General features: G+C 34.6%; 1 protein-coding gene across 1 annotated transcript in view; it reads right to left on the reverse strand.

The window, feature by feature from the left end:
- Positions 1-18885, reverse strand: part of LOC127852329 (E3 ubiquitin-protein ligase rnf213-alpha-like) — a 163475-nt gene that overhangs the window by 66897 nt on the left and 77693 nt on the right. Inside the window, exons 15-32 of the mRNA XM_052386263.1 lie at positions 14044-14139; positions 13773-13880; positions 13257-13446; positions 11736-12035; positions 10946-11240; positions 10015-10285; positions 9120-9276; positions 7926-8146; positions 7429-7584; positions 6315-6485; positions 5627-5788; positions 4899-5145; positions 4379-4627; positions 3169-3352; positions 2656-2783; positions 2291-2365; positions 1785-1891; positions 995-1139 (exon numbers count right to left, since the gene is read on the reverse strand). Of these exons, the coding sequence (XP_052242223.1) occupies positions 995-1139; positions 1785-1891; positions 2291-2365; positions 2656-2783; positions 3169-3352; positions 4379-4627; positions 4899-5145; positions 5627-5788; positions 6315-6485; positions 7429-7584; positions 7926-8146; positions 9120-9276; positions 10015-10285; positions 10946-11240; positions 11736-12035; positions 13257-13446; positions 13773-13880; positions 14044-14139 (3262 nt within the window). The remainder of the gene's footprint in view (positions 1-994; positions 1140-1784; positions 1892-2290; positions 2366-2655; positions 2784-3168; positions 3353-4378; positions 4628-4898; positions 5146-5626; positions 5789-6314; positions 6486-7428; positions 7585-7925; positions 8147-9119; positions 9277-10014; positions 10286-10945; positions 11241-11735; positions 12036-13256; positions 13447-13772; positions 13881-14043; positions 14140-18885) is intronic.

Raw genomic sequence — 18885 nt, forward strand, 5'->3', positions numbered from 1 at the left:
AGGATGACCTTGACCTTTCACCACTCAAAATGTGCAGCTCCATGAGATACACGTGCATACCAAATATCAAGTTGCTATCTTCATAATTGCAAGAGTTATCGCAAAACTTTAACCAAGGTTAAAGTTTTGGGACAGATTGAAAGAATGACAGACAGACCGACCAAAAACAATATACCCCGATCCGGGGGCATAAAAATTATGCTTAATTGCATATCATTGGCTTTGAGCTGTGACCTCGCATGGTGATCCCCAAAACATGTGTAAAGTTTCAATTGAATACCTGCTTAGGAACAATGAATGGAGGTGTTGGATGTTATACCTCAACCAAATTTTAACATAAACAAAAAGGGCATAATTCTGTCAATAGTAGAGCTAAAAAATATAAAAATAATAATAAAGATTACCATTGTAAAAAAAATACACCCATCATGGCAGCGGCTTGCGAAAATATCTAATTACCTAATAGAAGCAATTAACAAACTAATGTTTTTTTAGAATTCTACTATGGGAACTACTTTTTCGTGAGAGACATACTAGCCAGACATACTTAAAGCTACCATACCAGCTCGAAAATGATGTACCAAGGATTCAGTGTTCATTATAGATATATTTTGTTTTCTACATGGATTCGTAACTTTAGCTGATGGGCATTATTTTTGTCTTTGACAGATGTCTCATGTTGCTAATCAATTTTGACAATCAATTTCCATTGATGTGGGAGAATGCTATTTCCTTACAATGTTGAACCCTATGTCTTTACTTGAGACCATGACTTTTGACATGGGCATTTGGCTCCTTCCACATAACACTCTGTCCGATTATGCTCATAAAATCTTTATTTGACTTCACACTGTGTCTTTGTTTTTTAAAACACTGTTTCTCTCGGCTTACACATGGCTATTATTTCAGACGTATGTTTCAGACCGGTAAATAATTGAAATAAAAGCAAAACCGAGCAAATATATAACTAAATAAATATCAAGTATAATCATACCTGGCAAGTGCTTTGTCTCTGCAATGTATTCCTCTAAGTTTTGCTCTGCAGTCTCACTTACATCGTAGTCCAACAAATCTGCATTCACGAGACAATGGATCTTTCCCCCAGCTCCAAATATTGCCCGGCGCCAAAATATATCCAACTGAAAAACAATAAAAATGTGCATTCAGCACATGGACCATAAAGGTTTCATTTGTCAAAAAATTATCTTAAACGGGTCAATGTGTAAAGGTATTTAACATTGTTTGTTAAAACAAACAATACATTAAAAAACATAATTAGAATAAATGTAAGCTTTAGGAATTGTTTGGAAGTGGGATATTTTTGACTGGCTAGATTAAACCAGGAAATAAAACGGGTTGTTCTGCCTGCCTTTAGTTTATTTAACGTCATTTGTTCACGGATTCAAAGTTGATCATTAAACTGGTCCACTTATGCCCAACAGAATCTGTACCAGAAAAATAGGTAGATAGTTGCTAACATGTGTTCAACGAATTTCGTCAGCAATCCTTTTTTTGGATATTGGGTTTGCTTGTGTTGTGCGAGGATGTTATTATTTCTTTATAAGCATTTCAAAGTTAGGTTTAATAGTGGATAATGGTATCTGCCCTAGAGATCAGAAGTTGATCCCGGATTTTAATCAATCAGTACTCTGAAGACCAGCAACAGTCTGGAGAGTGTTTCAATTAGCCTTAAGCTTTACATGCTATCTAGCATATAAAACTAACATATAAAGGTGTAAACACAACAACTGTGATATTGTTCATAGAACAAATTGCAAGCTTACCTCGTCCCTTGACGTCAAAGCTGAACACACCAATACTTCGTCCGACGACGGAAGAGGTTGCTCTTTGTCATGCATGTAGATCGAGAGTGTCACATTTAATATGTCCTCTGAAAGCATGCAGCAGTAGTGAACTTCAATAATATAAACATTTGGTTGTCCGAATCCAACACTGCTATGTGCCTTTTTCAAGTTTTTAAAAAATCATCTTTCAATGATTTAGATAGCGTTTTAAATCAGAGGACATGGGTAAAAATGAAACACGGATTTTTTTCTAAGAAATTATACTTTACCGAAGTACATATGAAATTATTGAGCCGATGATCACGATTCCATGTTTATAAAATGTCAGTATCAACAAAAATGGATATGCAGTGTTAAATGCATATACTTGTATAGACAGATATTGTAGATGTTAAGACATATTATTGCAATGCTTTGGCATACAGATGATTTTGAAGTTTTTTTTCTTAGTTACATGTCCTATAAATATTACTTAATGCACATACCTGTAGGACATATAATAAGATTTGGCTCTCCCTCATTGTAGCTAGTTCCTAGTTTTCTGTGAACTGTCTCCTGCTCTGCAACAGCATTAACGAAGTAATGACTACGTGTTAAACAATTCTTCAACTAGTTTTGTCACAAAAACGTTACTTAAACTCAGCACCACTTGTCAGCTATCTTTAAGGGCAAATAACTGAGTATCTTGTGGCTCAATGGGGATGAAATAAGGTTACTTTAACAGCTATTCTTCGTGGCTCAAACATGTATTTTACATTTCATTTTTATCACTTGGGGATGCAGTTCGCTCCATATGCAAGGTTTTCATACGAATTTATAGAACATGTAAGGCATAATCATCAATATCTACCTGCAAGATGCTTCAGGACAATGCCCAAGTACTCGAGACTGAGATAGTCACTGATATTGGACGAGATAGAGCCCAGGAAGCTCTTCCAGAGTTCTGACAGACCCTGTATCAGTTCAGCTACACCCGCACTAAAGTACACAAGAAAAAACAGCTTTTAGCAGAACTTTTGTGTAAACATGTGAACACAACAATGTGACTTTATGTACTGGTTGTCCCTACATTTTACTTATGTCAAATTTCATTTATGTGAAAAACATGACGTGACTTTTCAGATAATGAGTCTGGTCATAAATGCCACTTTCAATCGCCTAATGGTGATCTTTTTTCTAATATGTAAATTATTTACAAATAATTTTAAAGTTAAAGTGCCCTGCTCCATCTTAACCAGAGTTGTAAATTTTAAACAACGGACAATGCATAGTCATTTAATTCCATCGCAAATAAAAATGAACACTTTTCTGATAAAAAATGTAACAGTTACTACTTCACACAAAAGGTAAAACAAAAAACTACCTGTGTTCATGAATTTTGCTCAAGTTTGCTTTTATAATAGAGGCCAGTGTAGAAGCTGAATCATTCCAGCCAGAAAATGACTTCGTAGGATTTTGGTATTCGTCTCTTTCTTCTACATCATTATCATAATCCATTGCGCTGGTGCTCTGTTGTGTTTCCCCTTCTTCCATGCACCATAACAATGCTGTGATAAAAATAGACACATCTATTGCAATAAGACAAAAGAGCAAAAACATTAATTAAATTATTAATGTGAACTTAAATCAATATATTGAGTAATAAATGTATTAAAATGAATTAAAGAATTATTCATCACTTTGAGTAAGACTGTTACTGAAATCAGATGGCCTACAGTGCTCAGATGGTGCGTAACTCAATTTACAAAAAAAACTCAACAACGATATCTGATTTTTAGCAGTACAAAATGTACATTACGCAAGGAAAAGAATCTAAAAAACATACCCATAAACACTCATGAAGGTATTATTTCGAGTTCCAGATTGGGCATATACATAACATTTAAAAATCTTTATAAAAAAGAGTTCTGCTTTCTGAGACATATGCCCCCGCCCACAAAAAAAAGGGAAGTGACTCCAATTTCAATGAGGGCCATCAACTGCCCAAGGCCAACGCAAATGTGAAGTATCAAGCCAATCGGTCAAGTCGTTAACGACATTTCGATTGGAAACGATGTTCACACTTATTTTGACAGTGACCTTGACCTTTGACCAAGTGACCCCAATTTCAATAGGGGTCATCTACTGTCCAAGACCCGTGCACATGGGAAGTATCAAGCCAATTGGTCAATTGGTTGACTAGTTATTGATTGAAAACGATTTTCACACTTACTGTGAAAATGACCTCAAATTTTGACCTAGCGACGCAAATTTCAATAGGGGTTATTTATTGTCAAAGGCCAATCCACATTTGAAGTATCAAGCCAATCAGTCAATTCATTGACAAGTTATTGATCGGAAACGATTTTCACACTTATTGTGAAAATGACCTTGAACTTTGACCTAGTGAAGCCAATTTATATAGGGGTCATCTACTGTCCAAGGCCAGTGCACATGTGAAGTATCAAGTCAATTGGTCAATTGGTTGACGACATTTTGATCGGAAACAAACCGGTCTACCTACAGACCGACCGACATCCAGCAAAATAATTTACCCCCTCTTCCTCGAAGAGGGGCATAATAGCAATACAAACCTTGTGTAACGTCCTTTAATTCAATATCTTTTACTTCAACATGATCGATTGCTCGAAGTGCAAGGGATTCGTCTATCCCTGCAGCAACCAGTTCACAAACAAATGAGGTTTTCTTCTCTTCCAGATATGATGTATTGTTAGCATCAGTCATTTCTTGTTCTTGTGTTCTTATATAGATTTCAATGTCCTGTTCACGAGTTCGATTATCTACTTCCTCTTTGGCAAGGGTTAAAGCTGCCACTAAATCAGCTAAACAGAACAATAGCTCGATAGAAATACATATAAAATTACTATGAAACCATTTCAACTTTAATGCAGATGTTTGGATGTATATGAAAATGAATTCACATATTTTTCATTCAATACCTGACGCTTGCACGCCTTTTAAATCTTAATAGCAATACTTTTTTATCAAAATTACACTTCAGCCGAAATCTTATCTGGGAAGATTCATAAATATGATCACACTGATCTAAATACAAATAATATGAATACAATTAGATTTAAATCTCCTACAAACCTGGAGTGCAATCATGTCTCACAGCTGACAACAGCGGGTAAATATGATTCGTTGGCGCAGTGCCTGATCCAACTTTCACAAGCTCTCGTTGGAGAATGACTAGCTGGTCAACCGTAAAATAGTTCAGGTGGAAATACTCGACTCGTTTTGTTCTGATATAGTCCAACCATTCATTTAAACAAGTCTCCATGAATTTTGCAAGTTCCGGAATGACGTTTTGCAAACCTTCTGTCTTGGAAACTCCACCCTGTAAAAATTTATGCTCTCATGCTAAACCTTTTTGCATTAAGTAACCAATAATCGAAGCTCAATCTTTTTTGGGAATGTCTGGTTAAGCAATGATTCTTTCTGGTATCACACATCAGGAGCCTAATGCGGGACAATAATGCAAAATTGGGAAAGGCTTTGCTAGGCAGACCGGTAGAAGGCTCGGACACTTTTTCTTTACATATATATCAATACAGATATGTTTCTTTAAGTTCAAGGCTTTATGTAATTTTAAAGTGGTTTTATCATTGGGTATAAAAAGTGCTATCCACATGTTTAACAAATGGTGATGATATAATGTAAGAATCAATTGAATCACTTGAGAAATGTAATGAAATACTGTGCACTTTCCGTATGTTATGTGGTCAAACCATCATGTTGACTAACACGATGACTGCCGGCAGGGGTGTTATAACAACATCGTTTAAGTAAACACTGCTCGTCCTATAATAACTACTTACCTTTAATTTTGGCACATCATTTCCTGCCCCGAATGACAGGATGACGCAAACAGGTCGTGAGGTATTGCACATGAATGTCGCTTCCCAACTATTGAACAACACACAGCCTGTGGAACACAGTTTTCTAAACACATTACCCAGACGAGTCACACTGTCAAACACCTAAAAAACAGGTATATGAAAGGATATTAAGGTACACTTACATACCAAAACTATAAAATTTAATAATTTTAACAATTAACGCTTTATTTGTGAAAATAACTTTGAATACTACTCAATTACAAAAATGTGGTGACATGAATAAAGTTCCATATTTCACCATTACTTTTTTTTCATTTTAATGCATCTTTTATAAAGTATTATATTTAGATTTGTAAGTTTTTAACACAAGGAAACTTAGTGCACGCATGCATTCTATCATGATATTCACTAATACCGCGATACTAATAAACAAATTATTTCCAAACAATAGGAATATCATGTTCTTGTCGCGTAACTGATTATAAAATTTGTCATACTATACACATAAATGATATTATTAGCAATCATGTTTAATTGGTTAGTCTTCTGCGTCCAGTCTAGCATCATTTGCGTGCATCTAAAATTTATCAGTGCTGGTACATGGGCTGTCTTGTTTTGAAATATAATTTGCTTAAAATGTATTAAATTTTCAGATTACAAATCTCACCAAGGTAAACTTTTCTACATCGACTGTGACATCTTTCTTGTCATGTGTACTTTTGCCAGCCACCAACATCAACCGACTTTGAAGATCTTGTAACTGTGAGAAGGTGTAGCTTCTAAACTGACGTTCGTGTTCTTTTTCTGGTACCGTTAATTTGATAACATTTCTTGTCATCTGTGAAGAAAAAATATTTAAACAAGAGATTGCCAATCAATATTGTCGCTACCGTTGAAACTCCACCATTGTCAGTAAAAAAAAGTTTTTTATATATTTGTTGCCATAGCAACCAGAATTCTTGTCATAGGAACAAAAAGAAATGACATGCATAATCTCCATATTGCCATCTATCCATGTTTCAAGTTTAATAAAAATATGAAGAACTTTTAAAGTGATCACAGGATCCAGAAAAGTGTGACGGACAGACAGACAGACTGACAGACAGAGCGCAAACCATAAGACCCCTCCAGTTTCACCGGTAGAGGACAAAAAATAAGCACTCAATACACACTGTACAGTATTGTCTATTACTTAACATGATTAAACCCTTTTTCATTATTATTGTTGTTGCAGCTTGCTAACATATGTAATACAAACTTATATTTATTCAGATACCTAACCACAAATACAAAAGAAACACAAATTATTTTTAAAGCATGCTTCAAAAATTCATATGTCTGTTTAACCATGTTTATAATAAGAATGAATACAAATACTCAATATGATCAGACACACTAACACATTTTTATCACCGTTTTTTACCTGTTTTGTTTTACCTACACGGCATATTTTATGCATATATTTTAATGTGTGCTTGCATAAAGCAGGTTAAAAACAAACAAGTAAACAAATGTTAGCTTCAGATATGTAACAAAGGTGAATAATACTCTGAACCACGGTGTAAGCGTTGTTAAAAAAAACATGTCTTTCACATGTGCTCCTCATGGTGATGACATATTTAATATATTTACAATTGTTGGAGAAGTTAGCATAACACACAATTACAGACAGACAATCGACCCACACACCTAAATATACTACCCTGCAATAACCTGTTAACCTTTGTAAAATCCATCATACCATATATAGTAAAGGCAAAAAATACAACACTATTTCTTACAATGTCATTGGGCGAGCTTTCCGTCCCAGAAATTAGCCCAACCATGTAAACGCCGTAACTGTTTATTGCATCAGCTTGCATTAGGGATGTAACTTCAACTGAGCCATGTGCTTTCTTGATTTCCTTCAGCCAAGGAAGTTCTCTGTCGGTGTCAATCTAATTTGATTTTGAAACGCATTAAAATTAAAATGCATAACAATAAATGCAAAATATATATTAATATAATACATGCAAACAAAAATTGCCAATACTATTTATTATCATTCACTAATTCATTCAATTATTATCTATATAATTAGTTCTCAGTTCTTAATCTATTCAATTTCGGTACATACACATGTATAAATATAAATATATATATATATATATATATATATATATATATATATATATATATATATATATATATATATATATATATATATATATATATATATATATATATATATATATATATATATATATACACACACACACATTTTAAAATCCAGACCTACCAGCTGTTGGGGTAAATTTGGATTGGCATCAAGTTCTTTCCACACAACTCTACACTTGTCTATCAACATGCTATAATCACACTCAGGATGGAGCTCGAAAATGAGTGGTGAATATCCAAGCACTGCAGAGTGCAGACACTGAACCTTTTTGATGTTCAGCGGTTCATCTCCAGCCGACATCATGGCCAAGTCCACAAACACTTTTAACTCTTTTTGACCAGCTGTAATATATTTACAAAATTTAGAATAAAACCAACATATCAATCCCATGAAATGGCTGGATTGCACCAATTTAAGCGACGCACTTATCATCCAGTTGTTTTTTGTTTTGTGTCATTTATAAGAGCATATCAAATAACAGCATGGTCTGAATGAAAATTAATTGCCGGTGTTTGAATCCTGCTTTCTGTCATGATAATATGCGCATGTTTCATATAATAAACCTGACCGAAACAGTAAGGGATGTATATTTAACATAGTCAGTAAAACTCTAAGTCAATGCTCATTCTTCGCCCATGATTGAACATTAAAACAAGATGTGTTTGTGAAACACAATGTCCCCCTATATGATGTTTGACCTTGTAGGATGACCTTGACCTTGTGAAGGATGACCTTGACATTGACCTTTCACCACTCAAAATGTGCAGCTCCATGAGATACACATGCATGCCAAATACCAAGTTGCTATCTTCAATATTGCAAAAGTATTCATAAAATAAGCGATTTGGGCCACATATATTTGACTTCTGACCTTGAAGGATGACCTTGACCTTTCACCACTCAAAATGTGCAGCTCCATGAGATGCACATGCATGCCAAATATCAAGTTGTATCTTCAATATTGCAAAAGTATTTATAAAATAAGCGATTTTGGCCACATATATTTGACCTCTGACCTTGAAGGATGACCTTGACCTTGACCTTTCACCACTCAAAATGTGCAGCTTCATGAGATACACATGCATGCCAAATATGAAGTTGCTATCTTCAATATAGCAAAAGTTATTGCAAAATGTTAAAGTTGGCGCAAACAGACAGACCAACAGACCAACAGACAGGGCAAAAACAATATGTCCCCCACTACTATAGTGGGGGACATAAAAATTACTTTAACAGGTTAATCATTAAAGAGTTTTTTTTTGAATTCTTATATAAATCCCTACCTTATACAAACATATAAGATAAAACACTTACATGTTTGCATAGAATCTTTAAGCCATTGCACAAGTTTGTCACACTGGAGAAAGATTTCCAAGCAATTGACCTTCTTTTTATTTATACACTTCAACACTTTGAAAGTCTCCATAAGTTTGTCGTCAAAATCTTTCATCTTGAAATGTTGATCTATGTGCTGTTTTAACAAATAGTTCGCTTTGTATACATACGCGATTACATCACTTTACATGGCTCAAAACACACACTATTTTACGTCACAGCAACACATATTTAAGATAAAATAATGTTTATAATAAATGAAATATAAACGTTATTGCTAAGGGTGAAGAAATGTATTGTTTTGTTAGCATGGATTCGCTTTCCGTTAAAATTAATATTTAAGACCTATCATAGATGCAAACTGTTCCTGGTGACACCTGTCTTACTTGAAGGAGAGAAAGGGGGTATTGGTCATAGTTCATAACCAATCACAAATTGTATGGCCAAGCCAGGACTTAAATCTGCGTTCCTAGGATTTGAAGTCCATGGCTCTACCATGGTTCTACCTCCTGAACTAGTCGGTCCACTTGGATATGTGTTTAACTACTTTAAAACTGATTTATGCAAAGTGTTTATATTTCAAAAGTGGATTGGGATTTATATAATACAAATAGTTGATAAAATTCAATAGGTTTTTATCTAATCACAGCAATTTGTTATTTAAGCTAAATTGTGTCAGTCTAATAGTGTACATAATTTGTTTATTGATGTACCGGGAAGTCCATGAAAATGTTATATATCACACATTTAATATATGATATATTAAAACAGATATATGCATAGGCATAGTTGTTTAGTATATTCTAATTACTTTGTTCAATATATCTGCATTCGACAATCACATAATCTACAGAAACTAAATTAAACAACATACTTGAGCTATTGTTTTGATAGGCTTAAAATCGCCATGCAGATGATATTTACGCTGAACTTTCAACAACACTTGTGCACCACTGACGCATGACACCAATTGTCTATGTTCCTGTAACTGGTGTATACGTTTAAACGCAATGTCTTCCGAAATTCCGAAAACTGTGATCTCGCGAATCAAACGATCATCCAGGTCTTGAAAAGCAGAAAATGTTTTTTCGAATTCTTGGAACAAGATGTCGCCCTGTGCAAGTTTCCGTCCGAATTCTTTCCATCTGAGAAATCAAGCATGAGATAAGAAAAATATAAAATTGAAAGAAAAATAATTATATGTGCATTTTGACCACACATAAATAATCACGGAAGAAAACGGTAAAACTTAAGCAAACCAATTAATCTCGTAGAATATTCATCAATAATTATTGTCAACATTTGCACTTAAGAAGTGAAACAAATATCTTGTCCTTGCATAACTTCAAAAATAACATTTTAAGTCAAAAACAATGCAAACAATTTGACCATGCCGCAAAAATTGGCCGGACAGATTAAAGGAAATAAACATGTTGACTCAACCTTCTGACCAAGGGAGAATTTCATAAGGGTAAGACAATAATGTATATGCTGACTCAAACCCCTATAAGAAGGGACAATACTATGTACATGTTCATCCTGAGCAAAACATACTAAAAGTTCTCATTTCATTTACAAAAATATAGATCCATTCATATTAAAATCACTTCCTTATTTTGTAATCCTTTATCTTTAATGGTCGTAGATAAACACAACTTTGTTATTATGTGACTTTTAAACATCCCAGTAGCATATTCCCAGTGTAAAAACGCTACATTGTTTTTATTTTCCACTGAACAACAATGAATAAAAAATTAACACTCACAGCAGCATAGCAAAATATGCATAGAACTACATAAAATTACCCATTTTCAACATGCTTCCATACAGCATCCACAACATCTGGCAAAGTTTTACAGAGATGTCCATTCTTGTTACAGACGGCTTTCCACATCCGTTCAAAGACGTAGCTTTTTTCGAGTCTTGCAATTGATTCCAGTATATCAAGCACTTTTTGAGGAACTTTGAATGCAATCAGTTTTGGCTTGGGAAAAGCCTGAGATGCATCGATACCAGCTGGTTGACAAAATGCTTTCAGCGATTGTGTCTCTAATTCGTTTGCAGCCAAGGACAAAATCATATCTACCTCGGTAGTATCAACTGAAATATAACGCTATTGATGTACTGTTTTGGGTGAGGATTTCATGATAATTGTCTATTCACAACGATAGCACACTACATGCAATATAAATTTTGCATCATGAAACGATATATATACACTTTATCATAAAATGCGAAATCTAAATTAAAGTCACTTCAATTTTTTTTAGATTGTAAACATATTAGACGACAAATCCCGAAGGATAAGTGATATGTCCTCATAATACATTTTCAAGCTAGTGTAATTGCTAAAGAAAGTAACTAAAAATTGATTTGCAGTGGTTTGTGCCGATTGCAACTATGAAGACACTGGCAATTAAGAACACTTAAAAATACCCGTTTTTAAAGCCCCGGTAAAATACTTCTTTACACAATAAATGATATTGATTTAAAATCACAGCACCCTGAACAACAAATATTACTCACACATTAAAAGAAAATACAAACACTAACTAGATATAATAAAAATATATCAACAATAGAAAGCAACCCTACCTCCTTTCACATGCTGACAGTGGTTCACAAGTACCGACATCTGTTTTGATTGAGTTACAAATGCTTCTAACTCAGCCATTCTCATATGTACTGTCTGACCAAAGTGTCCGTCTTTTTCGTTTGGAAGTAAAGCAGTCATTACAGACGAAAATACGCTAACGTTCAAACTGATAAAGCGTAACAGTCCTATTTCAATGTTTCCATTGACAAGAGACTCCCAACTACTATGGCATATTGTTATGACCAAGTTTAGATTTTCTTGAGCGTCTATCAACAACAGCTGGTTGTCTTTCACGTCATCTAGAACAGAAAAAAATATATTCGTAAAACACACAACATTAGTCTACACAAATGTTTATATTATTCATTATATTATTACCCCAATAAAATAACAAGTACATTTATTACAGTTGCATAGATGTATTATGTGCTTGTTTTTTATGTCATTACGATGCCATAGTACCTTGTTTCCAGGACATCGTAAGTTTCGGGAATGTGCTAACTTACTCATAAGCATTTTTGTACACCGTTGAAACAAAAAAGGTTACTCTTGTGGAAACCACAGAGCTAATGCAAGAAAACGACTTGGTAAGTTTAAAAATGATGGCGTATTTGCGGGAATGACTCAGTAACCCTTGGAAACGACATCGCTTACTCGTTGTAACGACTAGTAACTCATGGAAATGACACAGCAATCTCATGGGAATAACTGAGGAGGTTGAAGACTGCACACCATAGCTTACTAATTGGATCGACTTAGCAACTCGTGGAATAGCATAGCTAACTTATTGGAACGACTTCTTAAATAGTGGAAGCAACAATCCTACTCATGGGAATGACTTAGTAAGTTGTGGAAATTACATAACTTACCCATGGGAATGACTAAGTAAATAGTGGTAACGACATAGAATTGTCATGGAAATGATTTAGTAAGTAATGGTAACGATATAAAGCTTACTCATGAAAACACATTTGTTACTCGTGGAAAGGAGACAACTTACTCATGATTACGACATAATCAACCAATCAGAAAACTCACTGCATAAAGAGCATTTTAAAAGCGTGAATCTCCAATTTATATTGTCAAATATAAAAACAAGCCTCCCTGGTATCAGCCATAATGATGCATGTATTAATTAACATGTAGTTTGATTGTTTGATAATATTGGTATCAGGAGTAAGCTTTGTCGTTCCCACGAGTTAATACGTTGTTACTAGGTGTAAGCTATGTTTTTTACAATGATAAAGCGATTTCGTTTCCATGAGATACTTAGTCGTAACTAGGAGAAAGCTAATGTGTTACCAAGTTTAAGCTTTGTTGTTACCATGAAGTACTAAGTTGTTCCCATTAATTACAATATTGTTCCCACGACTAAGTAAGTTGTTCACGGGAGCGAGTTATCACTATCCTCAATCTGTAGTCACGAGTTACCAAGTCATTGTAACAACATAAATACAACAAGCAAACATCAAAAGCAAATATAACATCTGTGCAACAGTTATTTCTTCAGTAAACCATACTTCTGTTTTTAAGGAAAAGTTGAATGGGTGGCCATGTTAAAGTCATATGTAGTATTTTATAAGAGTCAGCTTCATTCTGTATTTCTGCTTTCCATTTCCTCTCAAACAATGATGTCATCAACGTCTTAAGTCGCTGTTTGCCTGATGAATCCATCCTGGAAACATCCACCATGTAACCGCCATCAATTGCCTATTCAAGGAGAAAAAATACCTCACATGAATACACGAAAAGCTATAATGCCTTGCTTTTATATAGGATGAGACAGCAAATAAAACTGTGTTACAAAAATGTACCAATAGAACAGCTGTGCATGTCTGCGCTTATTAAGATGTCAGTTTAAATTTTGACGGCTGACAAAGCAACATTAAAATTACCACCACCATCACTACCGCTTGCATGTCACCCTTTTCATTCGTTAGAAAAACCACAAACATAAGAGCATTATATATCTATACCAAGTAAAATTAAGTACAATACAGTGATACAATTTATTACTAAACGATAACAATACTTGCCTCACTAGCTAAGCTTGTCAAAGATTCCTGCATGGGTTTCGAAAATTGTTCAACGTTTTGGCAGAAATAGGCAATATATGAGGATTTCATCTCAGACCACTGTGAAAACTGAAATTTCAAAAAATATGTGTATTTCAATACATTTTTAAGACTGTCATATCAAAGCCTTTTGATGAAAGTCCCCTTGTTCCAGAACTCACAACTAAACATAAATTTAATGCACTACTGTCAAGTTTTTAATTATACAAAACAAATTATATATAATAAGTACCTGATTCTTCAGCTGGGTTTGAAGTTGGATGCCTACATAAGCATTCCACTGCAAAATTAGGTCTCCATCAAATGGAACAAACGCAAATGTCCAAACCTGAAAATCCACATCAAACTGGAATATGTTTGAACAATGTAACAAACTCTGTAAATTTGTAAATTTAATGCCTGTGTTATTTTGAAGTATTTGTCTTGAATTATCAGTCTTTTGTAGTCCAAGATGGTCCCTTAAAGAATTTTTTTAACATTTATTTGATTATGGTTTATCTAAAGTTGCAGACGTGACAAGGCATAAATGAAGCCAGGTGCACAAGTTCACATTATCATTCATATACCATGTAAGCACACCAACAGTGGTTATTTTTTACACATAAAAGTCCAAGAATGCCCTTTTATAAATATTAATTTAATCTAGATATGTGTCCAAAGGACATGGATGCCTCTACATTCCATGTTTAATTCAAATTCCACTCATGTATTTAAACAAGAGGGCCAAAGTGGCCCTAGTTCACTCACCTTTTTTATAAGGCCTTGTTCATTGCTTAGTTGAAAATTCAGTAGAGCATATTATATTGTTTTTTTGCTGTTTACTTTTGCAGTGTGAGCATATGATTAATTCTTAATGAGTACTGTCCATTTGCATGGGTGTTTTGCATGCAAACATTTGCAAGTAATGCTAATTATACATGTGTTTACAAGGTTTTTGTAAGATTTAGACCTCGTGACCAAGATTTTGACCCCACACGACCCAATGTCAAACTTTGCCCAAATATCGTCAAGAAAAACATCCTCAAGAAAAACATCCTCGTTAGGTATCATCATTATTGGACCAAAACTATGCCCTCTAGTGTGTTTACAAGGTTTTTGTAAGATTAGACCCATTACCTAGATTTTGTCCCCACATTACCAAATATAATAATAGATATTGTCCAGACAAACATCCTGGTCAAGTTTCATCATTATTTAACCAAAACTCTGGCGTATGGAGTATTTACGAGGTTTTTGTAAGATTTGACCTGGTGACCTATATGTTGACCCCTCATGACCAAACATCAAACTTTGCTTTTCATTATCACACTTGACCGAGATCTTGTGGCCATATAGCTTCTCAGCAACTTTGATACAGAATGCTTGAGAAATGTGAATGCTTATAAAGAGTGTTTACAAACCAAATGTGGACGGACGGATGACGGACAAAGACAGATCCTTAAACCTCACCTGAGCAATCAGGTGAGCTAAAAAGTGGGGTTTTTTCACCGATCTCAGCCATTTTCCGAGATATTAATAAAACCAATGTCTTAATTAAGTTTAACGATGATAAGGCAAACAAGAGCTGTTTCCATCGAAAGACATATGCCCCTGAAAAACGCTTTTTTCAAAACCTAAACGCAGATTTTGAAACCTAAACGCGGACCCAAAGTTCAAGGTTAAGGTCAAAGGGGTCAAAATTTGTGCATATGGAGAGGCCTTTTCCATATACACATGCATACCAAATATGAAGGTTACATCGGAAGCGACATAGAAGTTATGAGCATTTTTCGAAACCTAAACGCAAAAGTGTGATGGACAGACGGACAGATCACTATATACCTTCCTTCGGGGGCATAACAATGTGACTTCCAGAGTGTTCACAAGGTTTCTCTATAGTCATATAAGGGAAACTGCCCCACCCCCCACCCCTGGCGGCCATGTTTTTAGACTGATCGGGACCATTTTCGAACTCATCTGAGATATAAATAAAACCAATGTTTTTCACCATGTTTCATGATGATTGGGCAAAAAATGTGACTTCTAGAGTGTTCACGAGCTTTTTTTGCTATATGACGGAACCATTTTCAAACTCAACTCTCATTTTTAGAAAACAAATGTTCTGACCAAATATCATTGTGACCTCTAGAGTGTTCCCAAGTTTTATCTATAGCCAAATAAGGAAAACTGCCCGCACACTGGCGGCCATGTTTTTAAACAGACCGGAACCACTTTTGAAATCAACCAACATATCATTAAGACAAACATTTTTAAAAGTTACATGAAGATTGGGCATGAAATGTGACTAATCTCCAGGGTTTACAAGATTTTTCTTTTCTTTGACCTTGTGAACTAGTTTTTGACCCCGCATGACCCAGTTTCAAACTCGATCAAGGTATTATTGGGACAAATCGTCTGACCAAGTTTCATGAAGATCTGACAAGAAATGTGCCTTCAAGAGTGTTTACAAGGTTTCTCTACGGCCAAATAAGAAAAACTGCAATGCCCACTGACAGCCATGGTTTTCAACAAACTGGACCCACTTTTGAACTCAACCAACATATCATTAAGACAACCATTTTGACAAAGTTAAATGAAGAATGGGCATGAAATGTGACTTCAACAGTGTTTACGAGGTTTTTCTTTTTTGACCTAGTGACCTTGTTTTTGACCCAGCATGAACCAATTTCAAACTCGATCGAGATATCATTGGGATAAATCTTCTGACCAAGTTGCATGAAGATCGGACAAGAAATGCGGCCTCTAGAGTGTTTACAATGTTTCTCTATAGCCAAATAAGGAAATCTTCCCCGCCCAGTGGCGGCCAAGTTTTTCAACAGACCGGAACCACTTTTGAACTCAACCAACATATCATTAAGACAAACATTTTGACAAAATAATATGAAGATTGGACATGAAATGTGACTTCTACAGTGTTTTCAAGGTTTTTCTTTTTTTGACCAAGTGACCTAGTTTTTGACCCAGCATGACCCAGTTTCTAACTCGACCAAGGTATCATTAGGACAAAGTTTCTAACCAAGTTTCATAAAGATCGGACAAGAAATGTGGCCTCTAGCGTGTTTACAAGGTTTCTCTATAGCCAAATAAGGAAAACTGCCCCGCCCACTGGCGGCCATGTTTTTCAACGGGCCGGAACCACTTTTGAACTCAACCAACATATCATTAAGACACACTTTTTGACAAAGTAACATGAAGATTGGGCATAAAATTTGAGTTCTACAATGTTTACAAGGTTTTTCTTTTTTTTGACGTAGTGACCTATTTTTTTACCCGGCATGACCCAGTTTCAAACTCGACCAAGGTATCATTGGAACAAAGCTTCTGACCAAGTTTCATGAAGATCGGACAAAAAATGTGGCCGCTAGAGTGTTTACGAACAAATATGGACTGACGAACAGACCACTGACAAAGACCGATCACAAAAGCTAACCTGAGCAATCAGGTGGGCTAAAAAAGAAATCAAACTACCCAGGTGCACATATTCACACACTGGGTAATATGTTTGTAAAGTTTGAAATGACAAACTATTCAAATTTGTGTGGCAAGGGCCTTCAAAAATCAAAGCAAAAGTCGTAACAAAAGATTTCGATGAAGGGGGACTCAAAATGGTAGACATAAATGCATTTATGAAAAGTTTAAAATAATCATGGATAAGAAAAGTTATTCAAGGCCAAAACAAATTTACATCCTTAGATAGAAAGTTATTTGACTTTAATATACTATGTAATACAGGCAGTTTATATGCCACGTCAGCTGTAAAAAAAATGACCAACACTTTTTGGATAGATGTTTTAATCATATATTCTGACTTCGTTAAGAGTGTTAATATCGACTCTGTTGATAAACTGTTAGATATGCCTTTGTTTTTTAATAACATTCTATTAATCAACAATAAATACATTTTGGAAGTATTGTTATGATAATGGCATTCAGTATGTAAAAGATATTATTTTATCCTACAGCTAAATGATTTTATAGAACAAAATACGACTCATAAAGAAAAGATACGGTTTTCTTTATCGCTATTTTTAGATCCGGTTTATAGCAGTTATTTTTAGAACATGTACATAGGGACTACTTTTTTGGCCTTTCACCCCTGATTGCGTCATTTAGGTCATTGGGTACGCAGTCGTTTAACGAATTTACGAGTGTGTGTGTTTGTTTACGATGGATTACTATAATATTATGAATGTGAAAAACACAGTGTTTGGATATAAAACTGGAATGAAACTGGTAAGACTGCATATTCGATTTAGTTAAAATGTCGAATGTACTCGAATAACGTGATGTTTTGTTGAACAATTGATGGATTAAATTTAAGAAAAGTGTCAGTGAATTGTTCTTTAACTTTTCGAAGGAAATCGATCTCGAATTAAAATGGTAATTTCTTTGATGGTTTAGTCGTTCCTTTGTCAGTCGATCAAAGAATGTCTATCCACAAAGAATTGCCTGCTTACATCCAGTGCTTTAAAATGGAAAAGATGGATGGCGATGAAGAAATTTGTCTAGAATTTTAACTCGTCATGGAAGCAAATTAAACATTACGAAAATAAACATGGACGTGGTTATTATACAACTTTGGTGAGTAGAACAATAATTTTATGTAAGTTAGTACAAAGTATGTAAAAAAAAGAGTTGTTTAAAGACTAAAATTAACAATATCGGCGGGAATAAATGCTGAATCAAGCTTCACGTAGCCACGGTATGTGTCTACACATTTTGTAAATTTCAAAATGGCGGGAGCCATGTTTGTTTTTTTACAGTGGTGAAAGAAAAAACTAATAATACATATTATATTCAATGGTTACAAACTAGGATTATCCACAGAATAATAAATGTCAGAAGAATCAATTTATTTTGGGAATGTAACATAGTAAAATACTTATGAAAGATATATCCAATAGCTTAAAAAATGCAAATATACAGATAGTAATAAACTGCAAAATGTTCCTTCTAGGTGATACAAATGAAAATGACAACTGCTTTATTCTGTTCTTGGAAGTTAAGAAGTACATTTTTGAATGCAAAAGGAAAAAAAGTTATTCCTCATTTTCAGGGATTTAAGGCTAGCCTA

The sequence above is a fragment of the Dreissena polymorpha genome, chromosome 12 (genome assembly GCF_020536995.1).
Source record: "Dreissena polymorpha isolate Duluth1 chromosome 12, UMN_Dpol_1.0, whole genome shotgun sequence".
Taxonomy (NCBI): domain Eukaryota; kingdom Metazoa; phylum Mollusca; class Bivalvia; order Myida; family Dreissenidae; genus Dreissena; species Dreissena polymorpha.